The 21,926-nt window shown below is 37.9% G+C and overlaps 1 protein-coding gene across 1 annotated transcript; it reads right to left on the reverse strand.

Annotated features, from left to right (window-relative positions):
- Positions 1-1,274: 1,274 nt before the first annotated feature.
- On the reverse strand, positions 1,275-21,416 carry LOC140234695 (vacuolar protein-sorting-associated protein 36-like). Its single transcript, XM_072314729.1, has 14 exons — positions 21,307-21,416; positions 19,491-19,559; positions 17,549-17,616; positions 15,984-16,098; positions 15,327-15,410; positions 14,048-14,131; positions 12,701-12,733; positions 9,340-9,417; positions 7,932-8,066; positions 6,693-6,758; positions 5,419-5,483; positions 3,993-4,077; positions 3,401-3,477; positions 1,275-2,691 (listed from the first exon to the last, which is right to left on the reverse strand). The coding sequence occupies exons 1-14, from the start codon at positions 21,400-21,402 to the stop codon at positions 2,592-2,594; spliced, it is 1,155 nt and encodes a 384-aa protein (XP_072170830.1). The 5' UTR covers positions 21,403-21,416; the 3' UTR covers positions 1,275-2,591.
- Positions 21,417-21,926: the final 510 nt, after the last annotated feature.

Genomic DNA, 21,926 nt, shown 5'->3' on the forward strand with positions numbered 1-21,926 from the left:
CATACCTGGCACCTAAAAATCTCTATTATTTGTTGATTCTACACAGGTAAAGGAAAGGCTAGGAAAAAGACAAGAGCTGAAGAGATAGCTGATACTGTTTCTGATACCTTCCAGCCTCTCTTCTGTGTATGCTTGCCCAGATGCTTGATTGGGAGAATAACGGTCACGTAGAGGACGACACGGCCGACAATCCCATGCAAATTCAAACAAAACCACATGTATTACAACATGTACAGCCGCAATCAGTAATAAGTACAGCAGACAAAGGATGGGCTACTTGGTTGCCAAAAGTAGTGAGTAATACTGCAAGATCAGATTCGGGCTACAATTTCTGAGTGCTATTACTGTAAACATTTACCGAAGAGGATTGTTCGCATAAAAAAAGGGGGAGAAACAATCTTGGGGGCCTTGTGCTAGAAAGAGGGAAATTTTTAAATTACTGAAAACTCCAATAAGATTCAAGTCAAAACAGGGGTAAAGTAAATGATAATTGCCTGAAACTTTTACAGCATATCCTTCAGTAACATCTAAATCTATCTGAATAAGCTGTTGTTAAATCGTATCTATTCTTTATTATGCTAGGCCTACTTCCAGATCACATACCACAATATTTTCATAATCGCATTGCTGAAAAAGGTATTCAGTGCTTGCATTCTCAGGGGAGAATTAATGAAGCAAACTTCGTGAAAGAAAAACAGTAAGAAAAGCACTATGCAGGAGATTGATGTTTGGACAGTGGACCATGATTAATGGCAAAGATATAACTGTCAACACCTAAGCAGGTGTGCCACGACGGTTAAGAAATCTATGCGCACGGCATGACTAGAATATCACGATCGCAAATCAGAACACAGTGGTTAAAGAAAAGAAGATGCTGGGGCAGAGTGTAGTTCTATAGTAAGCATTACATTGGCACAGGTGCTATGTGCATACCGTGTATGTGTGTATAGGTAGGTGTGGGAGATTTTTGTTGCCAGCCATGTATTGCTTTTGGCGCACGATCGTTCTGGGTCTCAGAATATTTACAATAGAGTGTGAAAGATTTGTGATATGTCTTCGCTGTTGGAAATGCCGAGTGATGTTTGAATTTCGCTTCGAGCAACATGCTGGAAAAAACAATAAGTTAATCAAGATCGGGACATTAGATTTCCCTCTGAGGTAACCGAACTTCGAGTTAGTTTTTCGAGCTACGCAAGTTTCAACACACGGAAACTCCATAGGAACAATTTATTTTGCCTGTGAGGTAAGTGATATTCGGCTAATCCAACGTCGAGGTAAGCAAGGTTGACTGTATATCTGTAGTCTATTGTGTTAGTTTCATATGTTGCTGTTCCTGTAATAACTGCTTCTTATTTTTTCACACATTCTTGAAATGACAAAAAGAATAAATGGCTAAGAAGAAGGAGGGCATAACAACACCTTTTTTTAGTATGTTTATGAATTCATTGTGTAGACCTTCAAGACGAGCTATTACAACACTGCCTCCTAAACTGGGATGATACTTAAATTTCAGTCCATTACTACGGTTCATGATCACGTGATGAATCTCTCGTAAAATTGTTTTGCAAGTCCCATTTCACAAAATACTCTGCAGGGAAATATATGATGCATACAGTATATTACTAATTTCACACATAAGAGAATTACCATATATCATTACAAAAAGCACTTACAATAACTTTTGCACTGAGACTAGCATTATATTCCAGGCTCATACATCCTTAGCATAGGGCTCAAGGAACAAATAAACATTGTGACAATTTCATACAAAAAGCATCTGAAGAGCGGAATCGACTATCGGTATTTTCCACATTAGTGCCTCTGTCAATTGAGAGCTGGAATGGAACTACTCCATCCGTCTTGTGTTGATCTACTGGTGGTACACTATACAGATTGCTCCACAATCTAAAAGGCATTGTCATATTTTTCATTTTGACTTATAGCCTACAAATGATATTTCTGATCAAACTAACTTTTAATCTCATTTTCTTCATATTTCCTACAGATGTCAAACTGTCCACATCTAAAAATATATTTCTGTAAATCATTGTCCAACCCCTTCCCCTCCATCAAGGGGGAAAAAAAAAAATCACTAAGGTCTTGCAAGAGGATCTCACCGCGTGTGAATGGAGGGGCATGCAATAAGCATCAACTTATTGCTGATTGTACACTCGCCTTACCTGCTCCTCCCAGATTCACAAGTTTCATATAAAGTGATTATTTTGTCTCCTTTTGTCCTGTCTAGTCGACTCAAGCCCCATCCCTCCTTCTTCTCATCATCTCATCTCTTTCTGATTCCTTGACCTATCCCACTCTATCTCTCTCTTTCCTGTATATTTCAAACTCTACAAGCAGCATTGTCACAGACAAACAATTCTGCACATATTAGAGGACAGATCAATGCAGTCTTCCATGTCATGATGTGCAGTACTCTCTGAACTTATCCTGTCTGTATGAGTTGCTCTCATATGAATTAACAAAGCTGCAAAGAAACAACATAGATCATTTGGTAGAAAGCAGAAAATGAAATGTTGGGTAACATGGTCAAACAGACTTCCATCATGTGTAAGGGATGAGCTGACGATGCTTCATCAACTGGTAGGTGGGTTGAAGAAGAGATTGGGGTAGAATCTCAGCCCCTCCACTGACTCGTCTCGACACGCCTTGCCAACCTCCTCCGCTGCCATCAGTCTACCGTGGGAGAAAGAAGGAAGAGATACCATCAGGGAAATGACCATAGCAAATAAAGACAACGCAGGACAAATATATGCCTAAGTGGTTACTTCAGCCGGTAAAAGAGTGAATAGCTGATTCCTGTACAGTACACTTTCACGACATGGGTTAAAACTGCCGACTAAAGTTAGATAAACTACAGGAATGACAGAGAATCACATCACTGAACATGCATATTTTCACCTATTATGTTTACTTGTTTGAGAGATAAACACAAGATATCATCAGCTGGGAATATGAAAACCTATGTTTACTAGTCTTTGAGTAGTCCATGTTAATGAGATTATCACTACAAATTTTGTCCAGCTTTCCTTCATGCTTTCTCAACTTAACATCTCATGTATCATTTCATTTGATTGTTTACTTGTTTGAGAGACAAACACAAGATATCATCAGCTGGGAATAAGAAAACCTATCACTCTTTGAGTATTCCATACTGATGACGCTCTCATGATAGTTTTGTCCTCTTTTCCTACATGCTTTCTAAACTCACGGACCTACAACAAACTTTACATCACATGTATCATTTCATTCGACTGATTCAATAGATTAGTTCTGCAATTCCTGGTAATCCCCTAGGGCCTTGACAATTCACAAAGAAATACCAATCAAAGATTTGCAGAGAACACTGTTGCTGTGTACAACTGTATGTGAATTATCATCTCACCTTCCTTTTGCCAACATCACTGACACTCCAGCAGTTTGGGCAAGTTCATCAGCACTTATTGACCCCAAGTTTTTCAGCTTTGTGAGGCAAGGAAAAAAGACAGGTACATAGTTGGGCAAAGATTATGCAATAACATGGAACATACGTACATAAATGTGTTGCAACACAGCTGTGAACATATACCAAACATGAATGTTGTAATAACAGATATTGCAGCTTTTGACAATCTGCAGAGCACTACGGAAGATGATCATGAGTGATGCTCCCATTTTGGGGCAGACTATGGAGGGTATTTTCATTTTGAGTTCCTTACAGCAAAAACAAGACATAAAACAGTTACCAGTGAAAGGATCAGGCTTCATTTCTCATAAAAGAGCAAACCAGATTGCAAATATGATGTAACGTGTGGTAAAACATGTGTCCCTAATGATTAACAGATACTAAACCCTTTCTCTCATGGTCTATTTGCAATGATTAGTAGCCGCTGGAAAATGGCATATAGAACTAGGAAGCTATAAAGCAATTAAGAAAGTTCATAGCAAGCTGCACAGGACGAATCTGAGGGATATTGGAAGGAGGGTGTGGCACTCACCAGTTCTGCTGTCTCGTTAATTGCGGCTTCCTCTCCCTGAGATACAGACTCCAGCACCATCACACCACTGGTGAATTTTCGTAACCTGGAAAGAATGAGAAAATACATCTCAATGCTTGAAATCTGACACCTTTTGACAATGCTCTTTTTACAATTGGACTACCTTTGGTCCCAGTTTAAGGTCTAGGTTTAAGTTCTGAATGGGAAGGAAAGATTGTTAACTTGGGTTCAGTCACTCTGCACACAATCATAAGTGACAGACCAGGATGTGCTCACTCTTTGCTGCTCTTCAATGATAGGAACATTCTATATGGGGTTTTCCAACAGACAGAGGTATATTGTGACCTAACTTAACACACTGTTTAATGGTAGACAGGTATACATACGTATGTACAGTCAAACCTGTCTATAGTGACCACCCAAGGGAGACAAAAACAGTTGTCATTATAGACAGGTGGCCACTATAGACAGGTTATCTGACTTGTGTGTGCATTGCCTACATGTACATGTATCATCGTTGTATACATCTGTAAGTACTTACATGTATATGTATGTGTATATGTATATGCACACGTGTGTTTCATGCATTGAACAATGCTGGTGTTATCAAGTTGTTGCACAGTAGCATTTGCACAATCGTGAAAAAAGCTCTACACTAGTGCATTATTACTGATAACCAAATTTGATAATATCAACCCAGATGATGATAATGATAATGATGGAGGAAAGAGAGAGAGATAAATATTACAATACCGTGATCCAAAAAAGGTGATTCCATTATAACGAAGTCCACAGGACTGGCAGCTTATTTTCGTTATACAGTTCGACCTCGATTATCCGGCCTCCTTTTATCCGGAAATCTCTATTATCCGGACGCGTTCACGCAGTGGGGGACTTTTTTTTTCATCCAAAAATTGAGAAAAAACAGCAACTTTCATGGATCTATTTCACTAATTTCATAAGATGTGCATGATAAGTTTCTCAATATCTAATGAGGTAAAACATGTATGATTTTCACATAAAGATATACTTTATTTTTGTGCAGAAGGGACTACAATTTTGCGCAGGCTAGCATAGATTACACCACCATTGCGGGGTACGCTACCTGTCTAGCTGCCAGTGCACTGGGATGGCAGCTTGGACGGCAGCTATATACACTAACATTGCGTCTCCCATATCCGGCCAATTCGCTTATCCGGATGAGCGCCGGTCCCGACATGGCCGGATAATCGAGATCGAACTGTATTTGAATTTTTCATTATTATTTTTTTTTTTTAATCAGCAAAGTATATAAAGATAATATAGATGATAATTTTGGGACCTGAATTTTTACATTGTGGTAATGAGAATTTTGCTATAACCGTATTCATTATAATAGGAATGCCCTGTGTACTTCTTGGCAGGGCATCACAGCAGTTGTTACTACCTGAGTGGAAGCCGAAGCCTTTCAAACTGCTGGCAGGCATCAATCAAGTCATCTGGAGACAGAAGCTGTGAAGAGACCACGACAGCATTTATTCCTATCACATCTGACTGAACACAAGTAACATGTATATCAAAAGAGGACTACTTTCTTTCTTTCCTTCTTGCTGTCAGATTAGCTAATAATACTCTATGTGACTGATAAAACGCAGTATTTCGTACATGTAGAATTTCTAGCTCCACTTCAAATTAAACTAGAAATGTCGCTACAGCGACTGGTTATACCCCCGCCAAACAACATTTCATAAGCTTTGGTCAAAAAACTGAGGAAGTAGTTAAATCCGCAAGATCTTTCCTTGATCTTCTGCCATTAATATGCCGTTACCATGGCAACGTACTTTCGGGTACTGTCGAAAAATGCGTCTTGCAAATCTACAACCAAAGGCACACATCTGTACCAAGTTTCATGGAAATTGGGCAAAAACTGAGGAAGTAGTTTGCAACACAAAATTTTCCATCATTTTGGCTCATAATATGTGAGCTGTTACCATGGCAACATACTTTTTGTCACTGTCAAGAAATGTGTCATGCTGACCTATATCCTAAGACAAACATTCAATATGAATTCCATGAGAATTGGAAGAACACTGATGAAGCAGTTTTGCCATGAAGCATTTTGCCCTTTATTTTACCAATAACATGCCGTTACCATGGCAACGCACTTTTTGCCACTGCGGAAATATGTGTCTTGCACATTAACATATTCAGATGAACATCTGTACCTAATTTCATAAAAATTGATCAAAAACTGTGGGAGGAGTTCGCGACGCAAGATTTGTACCCATTTTTGCCCATAATATGCCGTTACCATGGCAACGTACTTTTGGGTACTGTCAAAAAATACGTCTTGCACATCTACAACCCAAGGCACACATCTGTGCCAAGTTTTATGGGAATCGGTTGAAAACTGAGGAAGTAGTTCGCGACGCAAGATTTGCAACGGACCGACCGCCCGACCGTCCGCTGATTCCTATATACCCCCTTCAAACTTCGTTTGGCGGGGGTATAAAAACAAAACAAACACCTAACAACATTAAACTGTTAAACAACAACAGCATGTTTAATGATTTTGATTCACCTCTTGACTTACTGCCATCCCAATGGCCACAACTTTCATAGTATTACTCTAGTTTCGGTTTTTAATACAAGAAAGATTGATACATCTCTCTCTACAGACTATTTTCCTTTGATACAGACAGACAGCAGCTAATCACTTACCTCCATCCCTCGAGCTCTGTTTATTCTGCAGTACACATCAGTAATTGCCATCATACCTCCATTCTCCTACAGAGTGTAGGATCGCACAAACACAGAGAAATATGAACACATCAATACTTCGGTAAAGTGTTCCAAGGATTTAACCTGTCAAGTACTAGAAGCCTAATATTTGTGGTCTGATATTCATTGTAAGTGTTTCACAATGTAAAGAGGATGTTTTCTTTTATGTGAGCCATTTGTTGTTCACACATGATTGCTCATTTCAGTTGGAGAATTTTCAAAATTGCTACGTCTATAACAAATTTACAACTCTTGAATTGTTTAGACCTCGTGAATTGGCCACACAGTTTAGAAGATTGAAGTACCGATTTCTATCTAAAATTGTTCAACATTTGTCAATTTCTGGGGGTTTTTTCTGCAGATTTTCTGAATTTCACCAGTTCCATCCAATCTCTCTCCAATATAGGATACATTACATAGTAAAATTAAGAGTTGCCATTTTTAATAAGAACAAGATGATGATTTCTGCAACAAGATTTCCTGAGGACGTGATGGTTTCAGTGGTAACGTTGACATGGATACCGTCTCCAACAATTCTCTCACAAATAGAAGGGGACCTTGCTGGGAGTAGTTCTCCTGTACTGAGCGTCACCAGGATTGACATGTTGCTACATGGTATTTTTATCTCATCAAATATCACTTAATATAGAGAACAGTTAGATCAAGAATTATGAATTGCTGTGGCAATGCATAGAAAGGAGTAGTGAAAGTGAAAATAGTAAAAGCACCAGCAGTTGCAGCAGTAGAAGTAGTAGTAGTAGTGATAGTAGTAGTAGTTGTAGTAGTTGCAGCAGTAGTAGTAGTAATAGTGGTAGTAGTACGTAGTAGTAGTAGTAGAAGTAGTAGTAGTAGTAGTAGTAGTAGTAGTAGTAGTAGTAGTAGTAGTAGTAGTAGTAGTAGTAATCGTCGTAGTAGTAGTAGTCGTAATAGTACAGGTAGTAGTGTTGATAATAGCAGTAACATTAAAAGTATTTGAATAGTGGCAGTAATGTGTAGAATGATCGAAACTGGAAATTTTACATCCTGCCTTTCAAGAAATAGACAAAAACAAATATGTGTACTCTAGCAATTGCTTCGAGCGTCATACGTAGCCTTATATGTTAACAGCTTTGGAGATAGCAGACCACATGCTGATTTGATAGAACTGAGAGACAACTGAGCTTTGACATCTCTACACACCTCTACGGGTGCCGTCAGGACATCTGCCAGCTGCCTTGCCAGTTCCTCATGGTACTTCAGCCCTGAGCCGTGGGTCTCCCTCGTTACGGGGTTGGCTATACCAAGACTCAGCAGATAGGACTTGAATTTCACCGTCTGGACAGGGATAAATCAACAACATATCTATCAAGCACAGAGCACCCCTTTTGTTTTAGTTAAATTAAATTGACACATACAAACGTATAATAAGAAAAAAACAAAACAAAGAAAGAAACTTTATCTTCAAGATTTGGCCAAGGCAAAAATATTGATTTCACACTCTCTACATCCCAAAGTTTCTCAATGTTTCATTGGCTATCCATGCATTATGGTGTTTAAAAGGAAACAAACTGGCCTCTACATTCTGTCTCCTGTCAGGTAGACGTTCAAATGATTCACCCAAACAATGATCGGATTGCTGACAAGATCTCTCCATTTATCATCTGCACACAACAATGACTTTGTTAGAATATAAACACCTATGCTCTATGTAGAATATCATGAGTTCACTCTTTCTCAAAAGAAACACTTCTTCTGTCTTGCTCTTGATTGCAAAATAATATGGAGTAGAATCCTTCACAAAGTTTGAAAATCATTTCAGTTTGGTCTTTCCATGCATTAAGTGAATGAGAAGTTTTGTATTCAAGAAAGTTTATTGGTACAAATCATGATAGAAAATCAAATAACATTCAAACAATCATATCTCACTTATCCTTGTCTGAATTTGCTCAAGTTTGCCAAGTTTGCATTAATCACTCCCTTCATCTAAATTTCCTTCTCTGTCAGGTAAATCACACAAATCTACTACGTAATGTGATGTCATAGCCATTCGTTGCCATGGAAACTGGTTAAAAACAAACTGGTTGTAAACAATCTCACATAACCTGAATATATGTCAACACACCGATGGCTAACAATGCTTGCACTTGGTTCCAACTCACTGCCCAAAGCCTTGTGCAAGGGTATTTTATGTGGAGCCAGCACTACGCTACAACAAAAGACCGTAGCATCATCACTTTAGTACTCTTATTGCCTTCCTATACTATGATCCCGCACCAAATGAGGTGAACTTCCCACAAATATTGAGTGAATGAAATAAACATTACATAAATATTACACTGGATCCTACAAGTGTTATTGTAACGTTGCATATGTACTATAATAATATTTCACATGTGTAAGACATTTGATGAAACTTAATGTTTGAGTTCTTGCACTAAAAAAAAAACAAAAAAAAAAACAAAAAAAAAAAAAAAAACATTATGACTGATGACAGATGGAAATATACCTCCTTCACACTACGATGGCTGGACAACAGCCATAACACACAGTATCTCTGACAACCTTTGCTCCAAGGCATAAAATGGCATGTATTTTTTGTTGATATTACCTCATCATCCGTTATGTCTCCTTGCTTTTCTTTGATCTTGTTTGCGATGACTTTTGTCAGGTCTACCATCTCCTTTGCCTGTGTGTGAGTAGGTGAGAGATATTCATACACAGGAAACCATACATGCATGGACGCAGAGTTTATTTCAACAGCAAAGCAATTAAGTAGCATACATGAAGACAGTCTAATAACATGCTTACTGACTTGATATATAATTTGGATACATTCCAATAAAAACTAGAAAAAATGGCAAATGGAAAATCAAAATATTTGTATTTATTGTAAAATATTTGGTATACAAGCCAAATTAGAAGTACACAGAAATAAAAGTGTACAACTTATCATATCAATTTACAAACTGGCAGAACATTTTAGAAGCTTGATTTAGTCTCAAGACAATCAAGTACATTTTGGAAATGTGCATTATACAGTGCATATCAAAAAAAAAAAACACAACAAGATTTAATTTCTAATTTGTGAAGATTGTGTTAACTTTACACCAAAGTGAGTAGCAACATCTTAAACCCACATATCTCCTCTTTCCAATGATATCTTATTTATTCTTACAGGGTCATGGATGGCTGAGTAATCAGTCTTTTTGGACAATCGGTCAAATTGGACTTGGGACCAAGTTTCAGTTAGTAAGACTAAGAGCAGCATAAATCCTTTTCAACTCTCCTTTTTTTTTTTTTTTTTTGAATGTTCAGACAGGTGAAACATACCATAATATCTGGATGCTCCATTTTTTTTTGGAATGTTCAACAGGTGAGAAATTACATAATATCTAGATTGAATATTTGTTGCAGTGATCTGCTTTTCATAGGCACTAGCCCTGCAACAAGCATGTGTAGTAATTTGCTCATTAAGTTGTCATCAGTGTCCAAGACCCCGTTTACAGTGCGGGGCTGGGCCGAGCCGCGGCCGAGCCCCGCAATTTCGTCCGTTTACACTGCCGGGCTCGGCCGCGCTTTTAATTCAAACCTTTCAATATTTTGTCGCAGTGGCGCTCTGCTTGTAAACAAACGCAATTTGGTATAGTCTGGTTTTCAGACCCTTTGCCAACTGGATTCCGTGGCGACAAAGTTGCCGTTCGGGCAAAGGCCTTTACGAAGAAAAAATCCTTTGCAGGACAAAACCACCTTAAAATATACTAGTTTTAGACGTTGAGGGGGTTAATATCCTGAATAGCGAAATAATACGAGCAGAGAGTTTGGAAGCCAGACTAAAATTGGCCGCGCATTTGGCCCAGTTTGCATTTACACGGAGAAAAGGCCGGGCTCAGCCGTGGCTCGGCCGCAGCCGAGACCACCTCCAGAGCGTGGCCAAATGCGCGGCCAATTTTGGCCCCGCATTTGGCCTTTTGCGCATTTACACTGAAATGAAGGGGGGCTTGGCCGCGGCCGAGCCTGGCACTGTAAACGGGGTCCAAGATGCCTCAGTTGACTACAGAGCAGAGAGTATTTGTGGTGAGTGAGTATGCTCGCACCCAAAACTCAAGGATTGTGCAAGATGCATTTCGAGCATGATTTCCTGACCGTGATCCTCCACCCAGATGCACGATATTGCGAAATGTGGCCAAGTATCAGGCTACAGGGACCAGCCTCAATCGTAACAGAAGAAACTCTGGAAGGCGGTAAACAGGACGATCTGAGGAAAACATTGATGCAGTTAGAAATCTCCTTCAGCAGAATCCAAGAAATGTCAGTGCCAGAAGAAATGGATTGGGACTTCCATCTGCAACATTTAATCGGATCACAAGACTGGACCTCGGATGGCACCCATATCAAATGAATGCAAGGCACAAACTTTTGCCTGGAGACTTGCCACGAAGACTAGAATTTTGCCAGTGGTTTATTGATCAGTGTCATGCAGATGGCTGGTTCCTAAGCAATTTTGTCATTGGAGACGAAAGTAGCTGCTGGATGAACAGAAAGGTAACAACACATACATGTAATGTTTGCCAGTATGCTCCTAAAGGTAATCCCCCTGCATTTAACTATGACATCGAGTTTCGTAAAGAAAAGCTGAATGTCTGGGCTGGACTTTGTGGAAACGGTTTGCTCCTAGGGCCCTTCTTCTTTGAAAACAACATGAACGGAAATGGATACTTACAAATTTTAAATGAACATGTGATTCCTGAATTAATGGAAAATTTTCCTGTGCAACAAAGGGGTGTGTTCAGAAGCCTATGGCGGGCACAGGATGGCGAACCAGCCCATCGACTAGTTGCAGTAAGAAACAGATTGGCTGAGGTATTTGGAAATCGGGTGATTGCCTTGTATCATGATGTGGAGTGGCCACCACGATCTCCGGATCTGACTTGTTGTGACTTTTTTCTTTGGGGTTATCTCAAGAGCAAAGTGATCATTACCCCTCCACCTGACATTGCAACACTGAGACAAAGAATCACTGATGACTTTGAAGCTCTACGCCACCAAGCCCCAATGATTCGCAGGGCTGTGCGTGAGATGGAAAAAACAGCTAATCTCTGTGTGGAAAGGAATGGTGGCCATGTTGAGGGGCATGGGATGTAATGTTAAAAAGGGATATCCAAAAGAAGGCAATGGTAAGTTGCGATTATTAATTTCATTATTCCATTTGTTAAGTTAATTTCTAATAAGGTGCAATGATTCTTGCAGTTTCTAAACTTGGTCCCAAGTCCAATTTGACCCATTGTTCAAAAAGAATGATTACTCAGCCATTCATGACCATGTATGAATAAATAAGATATCATTGGAAAGAGGAGATATGTGGTTTTAAGATGTTGCTACTCACTTTGGTGTAAAGTTAACACAACCTTCAAAAATTTGAAATCAAATCTTGTTGCGTTTTCTTTTTTTTTTTATACGCACTGAACAAGATGGATACACATACACGAACACTGACATCTTTTTCTCCTTATTTTTTTTTTATATTCATCCATGGTTCCACTTTCATTTTGACTGACTTGCATTGCACTTTACAATTTATCTGTATTTCTAAAAGGGGGAGGTAAACGTTTAGAATCCTTCTACATAGAACACATACTTTGCCGTTACAAATTTAAATGTCTATTTATATGATACTAGGTGTGTAGCACTGGAATTCAATTGCTAAAGCACTATTGAAAATACATGTATATCCTTGATAAACCTGTAAGCTCAAAACAGAATCACTGTTTTCTTTTAAAATGCTGGAAATATAATGTCTATACCCAATACAAATGGAGCAAATATTATCAGTTTTACATACCTGGTACTTGAGGTTTAGAACATGACATATGAGATTTATTACATGTCTCTTTCTTTATTTGTAACAGGAACAACAAATTATTATCAACAACAGATGTTGATTGTTTCCATTTACATGAAGTTTAACTTACCTTTGTCATGAGCTTGTTCAAATCTTCAAATGCCTATTAAAAGTAGAAAGATGCAAATATTAGACAGTAGGAGTGATCAAAGGCCTATTGGCTCTATGAAGGTGAGAGCATATGCCAGGCAAGTGTTTCATGGGTTGAACATCAAACCATAAATTATGTCTTCCCATCGTTTGACTAGAAGGCTTTTTAAGACAGGAGATATCCATTATAGTAGATGAATGTTTAGCATTCCAATGCTCTTACACTGACAATCCTTTACCCTGTTCCCTAGCTGCCTGATTGTGAAATCTCTACAGATTTCACACATTATCTGCCAGGTTACCATATAGGCAGAGGGTTAAGGGTGGCTGCAGTATATGCAGATTATCAGCACTACCAACATGAGAGAAAATAACTTAATTGACATGTACACTGTAGATAACAATACTTGGATATTGATGTTATACCCTCCATGAATAGTGTAAAAATCATAATTCCTACATACTTCCGGGTTAACAGAGTGTGACATTCAAGATTAATTATTTGTCCCTAGCAGGAACAGATTACTAAATTTACTGGTAACATGTGGATAACAATACTTTACAATGATGTTACATACTTTTGAAAATGTTCTGATGTCAAAAAAAAAAAAGTATTTTTACACATATATTTTAAAGAGATAGATTTAAGGCATATTGGGTCTAAAAACTTGACCTTCAATTCTAAAACATGTCCAACATCTCTCATAAATTATGTCTTTCCTTCATTTGACTAGTAGGCTTTTTAAGACAGGAGATATCCATTATAGTAGATGAATGTTTAGCATTCCAATGCTCTTACACTGACAATCCTTTACCCTGTTCCCTAGCTGCCTGATTGTGAAATCTCTACAGACTTCACACATTATCTGCCAGGTTACCATATAGGCAGAGGGTTAAGGGTGGCTGCAGTATATGCAGATTATCAGCACCACCAACATGAAAGAAAATAACTTAATTGACATGTACACTGTAGATAACAATACTTGGATATTGATGTTATACCCTCCATGAATAGTGTAAAAATCATAATTCCTACATACTTCCGTGTTAACAGAGTGTGACATTCAAGATTAATTATTTGTCCCTTTATCTAGCAGGAACAGATTACTAAATTAACTGGTAACATGTGGATAACAATACTTTACGATGATGTTACATACTTTTGAAAATGTTCTGATGTAAAAAAAAAAAAAAAAAAAAAAAAAAATTATTTTTACACATATAGTTTAAAGACATAGATTTAAGGCATATTGGGTCTAAAAACTTGACCTTCAATTCTAAAACATGTCCAACATCTCTCATGAACCCACATCTTTAACCACGTTACCTTGGTGATATTTTGATCCGTCTCTTTCCTCTTCTCCTCAAGCTTCCGCTCGATACCCACGATGCCTTTGTGGATGGAACGGGGCTGCAAGCAGAGAAAGCAAACAAACTCTTCTGCATATATCTCTTCAAGTTCTTGAAACTTTTATTTTCAATCTGTTCCCTAATACAACAACTACTATATATGTCATACACTTAAAGAGAGTAATTTTCGCATATCGGGACTTCCTGACAATCTTGCGAGTGGTTCATTGCTATTGTGAAGTACAGCACTAAATAAAGAAATTTTTGTGTCCATGTCACATTCATGTTAAGATCAGAGTTAATATTTTTACATGTTTTTAGCTTCAATAGCACAGTTTATGAAAATAAAAACCTTACAAAATATTTGGTGTATACAATAATCAATGCATTTCTTTGATTAAAGGGGATGGCTAGTAACCGATCAGTGGGAATCAGTGGGAATGCTGAGGGATGATTGTTCCAATCCTTGTGGGATTCATTTAAGAGAACATTATATGTCTACTGTTGTGTGAAAGTTATTTGCTTCAGAACGGTCTCATATTCAAGTAATGTGCAGACTAATGCTCCGTCACTGACCAGGCACGCTAACCTAGAAACATTAAACTGCACATTACTTGAATATGAGACCATTCTGACGCAAATAATTTTCACACAATAATATATATATAATGTACTCTTAAATGAATCCCACAAGGATTGGAACAATCATCCTCCAGCATTCCCACTGATTCCCACTCATCAGTTACTAGCCATCCCCTTTAAAGGAAACCAAAGCCCAAATATAAATGTAGATTGAGTGAAAGTAGCCAAATTAGTAGAACATATCAGTGAAACTTTGTGGAAAAACAGAGGACTGATTCAAAAGTTATTAATTTTTGAAGTTTCGGTGACATCATCACTAGACGAGGAGACAACTACACTTTATGTCATTATGGACAACAAAGAAAATATACAGGAAATTCAATACATTTTCAGTTTTCTAGCATGATGAAGAGCAGTTGACTTACCTCTTTCAGAAAACAGGGAAAATAGTATTACCCTTAACATACATGAATGTCAGTAACAAAGCAGATGGCATGTGTACTTTTCATAAAAATACAATTTTCTGGAATTCTCTTTTATTTTCTTTGTATTGCTGTCCAAAATGACATCCTTGAGTCATTACACTATTCGCTACAATCATCTCTTAAGATGCTCCTCCATTTTGATATGTAAATCTGGTATGCTTTCTTCCAGTCCATTTCCCAGTCACCTACCTGAGCTGTGGGTTTTGCTGGCTGGGCGGCAGGCATGAATTCCCACAGTCTACGGCACAGCTGCTCCGATAAGCACCTGAAAAACTGTCAAATTACACATGGGAGGTGTCACTATGTGTTCATGTGCAAGATAGCTCATGGGGAAATAGATGGGTGTATTTCAGTATTCAAGCATGAGTAAGGTTCCTCTTCCTGTCTGTGTCCCAACATTTATATGCCTTGTGCATGTGTGGGTTGGCATGTGGTATTAATATCTCATCTCACTGGAAAGCTCAATAGCTGAATTGGATTTTGAAAAAAAAAAAAGACCCTCAACAGAAAATTTGCATTACACTGGATGTCTGGGAGCTTTGCCACGTATCAAAGGACAAAAACATAGAAAATGCTATTGTTCTTATACATATCTGTATGTGAAAATATACGCAAGTACAAAGTAAGGCTAGGTTTCCGCTTAAAACTCCACGTTCTTACACTTTTTGTTGCCCACTGCTCATATTGTTGGGTGAGAATGAGAAGGGGGTTAAGGTGCTTCGAACACTATGACTTTAGAGGCAACTCAACGTCCTTCTCATTCTCACCCGATGATATCTAGTGCAAGGTATTGACACTTTTTGTCTCCCTAAAGTGGCAGCTATAGTCAGGCTTGACTGTACTTACTTCTGTCTTGCCTGCCTCTTTGAAGGAGAGTCTGATGTAGGTGTTGACACTGCTCATTGCTGGTCCTGGTGCCTTGTTGGGAGGGGCAGGTTGGAGGTGGATGACCACTTTGGGACTAGCAGGTCACATGTAATGATTGGAAAATTGAAACGGAAAGAGATGGTGAAAAATTGGATATTCTCATACAAATACACAGCCACAGGATAAAGAAATTAATAATGCAACATTGATTAATTAATTCTTAAATCAGATGAAGAAAATGCTTATTTCATAATTCATCACCTGATATGTCATACAGATCTACAAACAGATTTCATTTACGAAGTTCTCATATATCTACACACAATACCATTAAATGAAAAAGTTTATTTTCAGCATTTGCGCAAGTACAGTAGAAATCTCATAGCCTGTTCTCATTAGAGTATTGGAGTTTTCTTTACAGACATTTTACCAGCACAACACATACATTACTACATGCTAGATTTACAACATGACACATACAGGTAATTGAGAAGCCAACAAGGTTTTGTCTTTGTAGGAGTAGCAGTGTAAACTGCACGATGGATTTTCTGCAAAGAGAATTCAAACAGAATGGGTCTGCTAAGGTTAGCAGAACTAAAAAGATGGAATAAGTGCTCAGAGACACTTATGTAGTAGGAGCTATGTAGGTGTTACAAGCCAAGTGCATTATCATCATACATTTCTTTGTGTGTGCTTTCTTCAGTTGTAATGCTGGATCCAATCCCTGGATCAATAGCAAAACATGTATATATTACGTGCAATATATAAAACATTTAACACATGTTGAAAAACATTTGACAAATAGTAATGATTGCATAAAGGCTGCAACAGAATGCACTCGAAGCGACTGTAAATTTAGGATATTTGTGGTGTGGAAATTTGGGTGAATTTTTAGGGAATGAGAGTGCTAAAAGATAACTATTTGGGAGAGATGTTGAAGTATGTTCTAAATTATTGTCACTGACAAAATTATAAGCAAGTGGATTTCACTGAAATTGGCCTGGTTAAAAAAAAAAAAAAAAATCATCTTGCAAAAGATCTACGTGTACAATTACACAAGCTAGATATTGATGTGCCACTGTCCTTACTGCCCTGTTCTTCAGCAAAGTATACAGCTCCCCTACAGGGGTTGATTTATCTTATTATTACAACCATTATTATCATCATTACCATCTTTATGATCACTATTAATATTACTATCATCAGTGGCGGATCCAGGGAGGACCGCACCTGGCGCACGCCCCCTTAATTTTTTGTTGAAACAAAAGAAGTAAAAAGAAAAATGGGGGGAGGGGTTCGTGCACCCCCCCCCCTTTGATTTTGTAAATGCGCCCCCTCTTTACAGAATTCCTGGATCCACCCCTGATCATTAATATTGTTTTCATCATTATCATCATTAACAATATTGTCACAATTTGTTATCACTTCAAAGAGCTTCACCATGCTCATGGTAATAATCATACTTCACATAACAAAGCAGTGCTCAGCAAAATTTGTTCTGTAGGGGAGGGGGGCTTGATGTATGCAAGATTTGTGAATCTTACCTTTTACCAGATTTTTCTGGATCTTCTTCAGCATAGATGACAAGGCCAAGGTGCAGTCCTATCACTCCCTGTCACAGAGCAAAGACAGACAAAGGTGTATGAAACAACATGTGACATGCAGCTATGAAACACTTTCACTACTTTACAAGTCAAAAATGTTTTCTTTCAAGTGCAGTGTGTTACACGGTTTGCATTCAATGTTCTAATCACAATGTCATTTCCACTTACACAGTAATAACAGAAAAAGAAACTTTGAATCACAAAATTTAAAAGAAGAAAATATGTTAATAGTATCTGAGAATTATAAAAAAAGGACTTAAAGGACAAGTTCACCTTCATTAACATAAGAATTGAGAGAATGTAGCAATATTAGTAGAACACATCATTGAAAGTTTGAGGAAAATCGGACAATCCATTCAAAAGTTATGAATTTTTGAAGTTTTTGTGCATTCACCGCTGGATGAGAAGACTACTGCAGTGTATGATGTCACATGCGTACAACAATATAAGGAAAATATAAAGAGAATTTCACAAAATTTCATCTTTTGAAAAAAGTACACATTCCCTTGACTCGTTACTGACATATGTTATGGGTAATATTATTCCCATTACCTTCAGAAAGAGGTAAGTCAAGTGCTCTTTTAATTATGCGAAAGACGTGAAAATATGTTGAATTTTCTTTACATTTTCTTTATACCGTTGTACTCATATGACATCACGAGCCTTAGTAGTCTCCTCATCCAGCGGTTCCAACACAAAAGTTTTAAAAATTCATAACTTTTGCATAGACTGTCCAATTTTCCTCAAACTTTCACTGATATGTTCTAATGTACTAATATTGCTGCATTTTCTCAATCATTATGTTAATGAAGGTGAACTTGTCCTTTAAGTTCTCATAAGAGGCTTTCCTTACTAGGTAATATATGATTACGTAAATCATAATAGTAATAGTGACAGGGTTAATCAAAAAAATTATGACCTTGAATATGTGACTGAATAGTAGAGAGAGAGAGAGAGAGAGAGAACAGATAATGATGAAGGGCAAGCACTGAAGGCTGAACAGATTAGAGTTTTGAAATCTCTGCCTGCAATCTGGAGGAATTGTATAATATATATATATATATTTATATTTATCTATTCATTCTTTACTCAGGGTAGCCTCATCAGTGCTTTATACGGTTATTCTTTGGGCCCCTCAAGCAAAATAAATTGGTACTAAATGGTAGCTCTCTAAATAAATTCACCAAGTCTTTAACACTCGAAAAAAAAAAAAGTACTGGATATGTTTCACTAAGAAACTAGCAATAACACCAATAGGGCCTATTCCATCTCTCTCTCTCTTAATAGCATGTTAAAATGCTTTTTTTTTCCTGCAGAATTTGAAAAAGTATGGCAGATTTCACCTCTTCACTATATGAAGAAGTTGAAAGCCTTGACATACAGCATTTTCATCTTGATGTAGTTTATTTGTTTCGTTTTGTTCTGCAATGAAAAAAAGAACAATCAGAACCATCACACACACATTTCATAATTTTGCATTTGGGTCCCGTTGCATAAAATTTTTTTAGCAACCTTAAAAAATTCAGGTTGGGATTTGCCCAACCTGAATTTTTTAAGGTTACTAACCCAAGAATGTAAAATCCGTTGCATAAAAACTCTGGTTGGGAGCTTCCAACCTGAATTTTGTGATTTCAACCGGAAAAAAAAAAAATCCGGTTGGAGTTTTATGCAACGGGCCCCTGGCAGGAGTCATACATTACTGCACTCAAATGGCCCATGTAGTTTCTGCATGGTTTGTTTGTTTTGCTCATTAGCAGATGGGTTTGTTGTTCGCTGTCTATGGAGGACTGACTAACAAAAAGCATATAAAAAGTATGAAGCATAAATTTCAAATATTCTGATACAACAGGGATATTCACACGAGTCTGGTACTGAGACTAACCTGGCTCTGCATGTCCTTCCATAGGAGTCTGTGAGTTGTCACGATGGCAATTCCATAGTCAAATTGGGTCTGAAATAGCAAAACACAACAGTCATTTCATCTGCTTACTATGTGATACTATACTCTGTATGTGCGATAAATGAGATGCCTTGCTAGTTTGCCTAGTTTGGCCTTGATCCACCTCTGTCAGTAGAAAACTTTACTAGTAAAAAAATCAGCCTTGTCCAGCCTCACTGGCCCAGGATTGCCACTGGTGCTCCAGTAAATCCAATTTCTTATTCTAAACTTTGTCTAAAACACAAGCCAAAAAAAAAAAAAAGGGAAAGAAAATAATATATATATATATATATATATATATATATATATATATATATACATATATATATGTAAATCTAGTGTGCTCCTTTGTCCCACTTTATCCTCAGAATTGCCCTTGGGCACTTTGCAGCGATACACATACCAAGGAAGGAGAGATAAACAAGAGATGTGGTGAAAATGGAATGATCAACAATAGATTCAAAAAAAAAAAAAATGCAGCACTGTACACCAGCAGCTGTTCCCCCGTAGTCTTCATGAGAGCTCTCTGTGCAGCAGGAAAAAAAGAGCAAAAACAATACAAAAAACCTCCAAGACTATTTTAGTATTGCTGTGTATATATGACAGAAGTGACAAAACAAGAGTAAAAAGGATTCATCCTACTTTGAAAAACATCATAGGTGGAACTATATGTGGGCCACCAAAAATTCGGAAACAAAACTATAACTTCTGTCAATTATAATATTACCACAATAACTTCTCCCAAGCTTCATACTAAGCAATTTGTTCACATTCAACCTAACTTGAGGCTCAATTTTAGCATGACTGTGACATTCATTGATGTGTCTTACTTTTTTCTTTTCATTTAGAAGTAAATTAGAACAAAAGTTTGACTTGGTATCTAGTACTGTCTTTTGAAGGAGTCTAATTTTCAAGTTAGAGAGAAAGTGCCATAATAATCATAACTCAGCCTAACATTTGATTGCTGACATCTTTTGCAAGACAAAGATCAAGTCTAACAGAGATATTAAGGACTGAGAAAACTCGAGAAAACTATATGGAGGAAATTGTAAATTTGTAGGTGCACGCGCATGTCTAAAATTAGCACAGGACTGGCACAGAAGCCAGAAAGTCCCGATACCAAATTTTTATTGTAAACCTAAATTAATTAATCATCATGAGCAGTGACTGGGAATTTTCTAGAATGTCTGACATCTGATCTAGCTTCCCTGCACTTGCGTGTAGACACTCAGCTCTGGTCTCTAGCCACACACACACACACACACACACAACACACTCACACTAACTATACTACACCCCCTTTTTAATAAAAAATTAACTGGGCCTATATCTAGTGATCAAGCATTATCTAGATCTAGAAGTAGAACATCTATTTCTGTAGAGGTATCTACTCACTGTAGACTAGTAGAGTAGGCCCCTAGTAAATTTTAGTAGATCTAACACTACATTAACAGTTAGACGCTCTAATAACAATAAAGTTTACTGGTGAGTGGTATTGTGTATACCAGCTACTATCAATTTGAACAGAAGAATGGCTCTTGTATCTTGCAAGAGTTCAAAGCAATTTTTTTTTCTTATTTGATTTATAACCTGTTAACCTGTCATCGTGGTCACATTCCCTACCATTTGATATAGCCGAAAGTCTATTGCCCCATCTATTGAAATATATGTTGGAAAAGGTATCAATCACACCAGCGCCAGCGCAGGAAATGCAAGGTAAACCTTGAATCTCGTCCACACCAGCTCCAAGATAACACACCTTCTGCATTCCATCATATAAACGAACACCATGCTGTTGCTTTACGAAAGTTTCATGGGGAAGTAGTGCGTCATTTGTCCACTCAAACCTATCCATCTTGCCGCAAACAGAGGTAACGCAGCTCATCAACGCAACGTAGTCGTAGGGCCTATGTTATGTTGACAATTCTTTGGGTTTAGTTTCCTAGTTCGGTGGGTCTGTGTGTTCGTAGACTAGTTCGTCATTTTACGGTATGTCCAAAGAGATTTTCCCCAGTGACTGCTAGAGTGCGGAGTCTTCATACGCCCTGTACTATTGTTTTGTGAGCGCAAGGGGAGCATTGGATGACAACGAGGCAGTACAACGGTAGGCTCACCCCTCGTGCTAACACGCTAGCAAAGGAGCAACCGAGGAGCAGCCAAAATCAAGTGCGTACTCGCGTAAAAGTTCAGAAGTTCGCGTAATACGCGCTGTAGAAATGTATACATAGTACGCAAAGTCCGCCATTGTTAAGTGAGCTATGGCGGCCCCCATGAAATCACTGACTCCATTGTAGAGCCGCCCTCTAGTGGTGGGGAGGAGAAAAATCTCTTTGGGTATGTCCAATTTGCTTCTCAAAGTTATTACGTCCACTAATAATA

The sequence above is a fragment of the Diadema setosum genome, chromosome 11 (assembly GCF_964275005.1).
Source record: "Diadema setosum chromosome 11, eeDiaSeto1, whole genome shotgun sequence".
Classification (NCBI taxonomy): Eukaryota; Metazoa; Echinodermata; class Echinoidea; order Diadematoida; family Diadematidae; genus Diadema; species Diadema setosum.

Excerpts from the sequence above, each read along its gene's own strand:
- LOC140234695 (XM_072314729.1), bottom strand. The coding sequence starts at position 21,402 with ATGGATAGGTTTGAGTGGACAAATGACGCACTACTTCCCCATGAAACT. Across the intron at positions 17,617-19,490 it reads GGAAGGACATGCAGAGCCAG|GGAGTGATAGGACTGCACCT; the intron begins GTTAGTCTCAGT and ends GCTCTGTGACAG. Across the intron at positions 2,692-3,400 it reads GTGATGTTGGCAAAAGGAAG|ACTGATGGCAGCGGAGGAGG; the intron begins GTGAGATGATAA and ends CTCCCACGGTAG.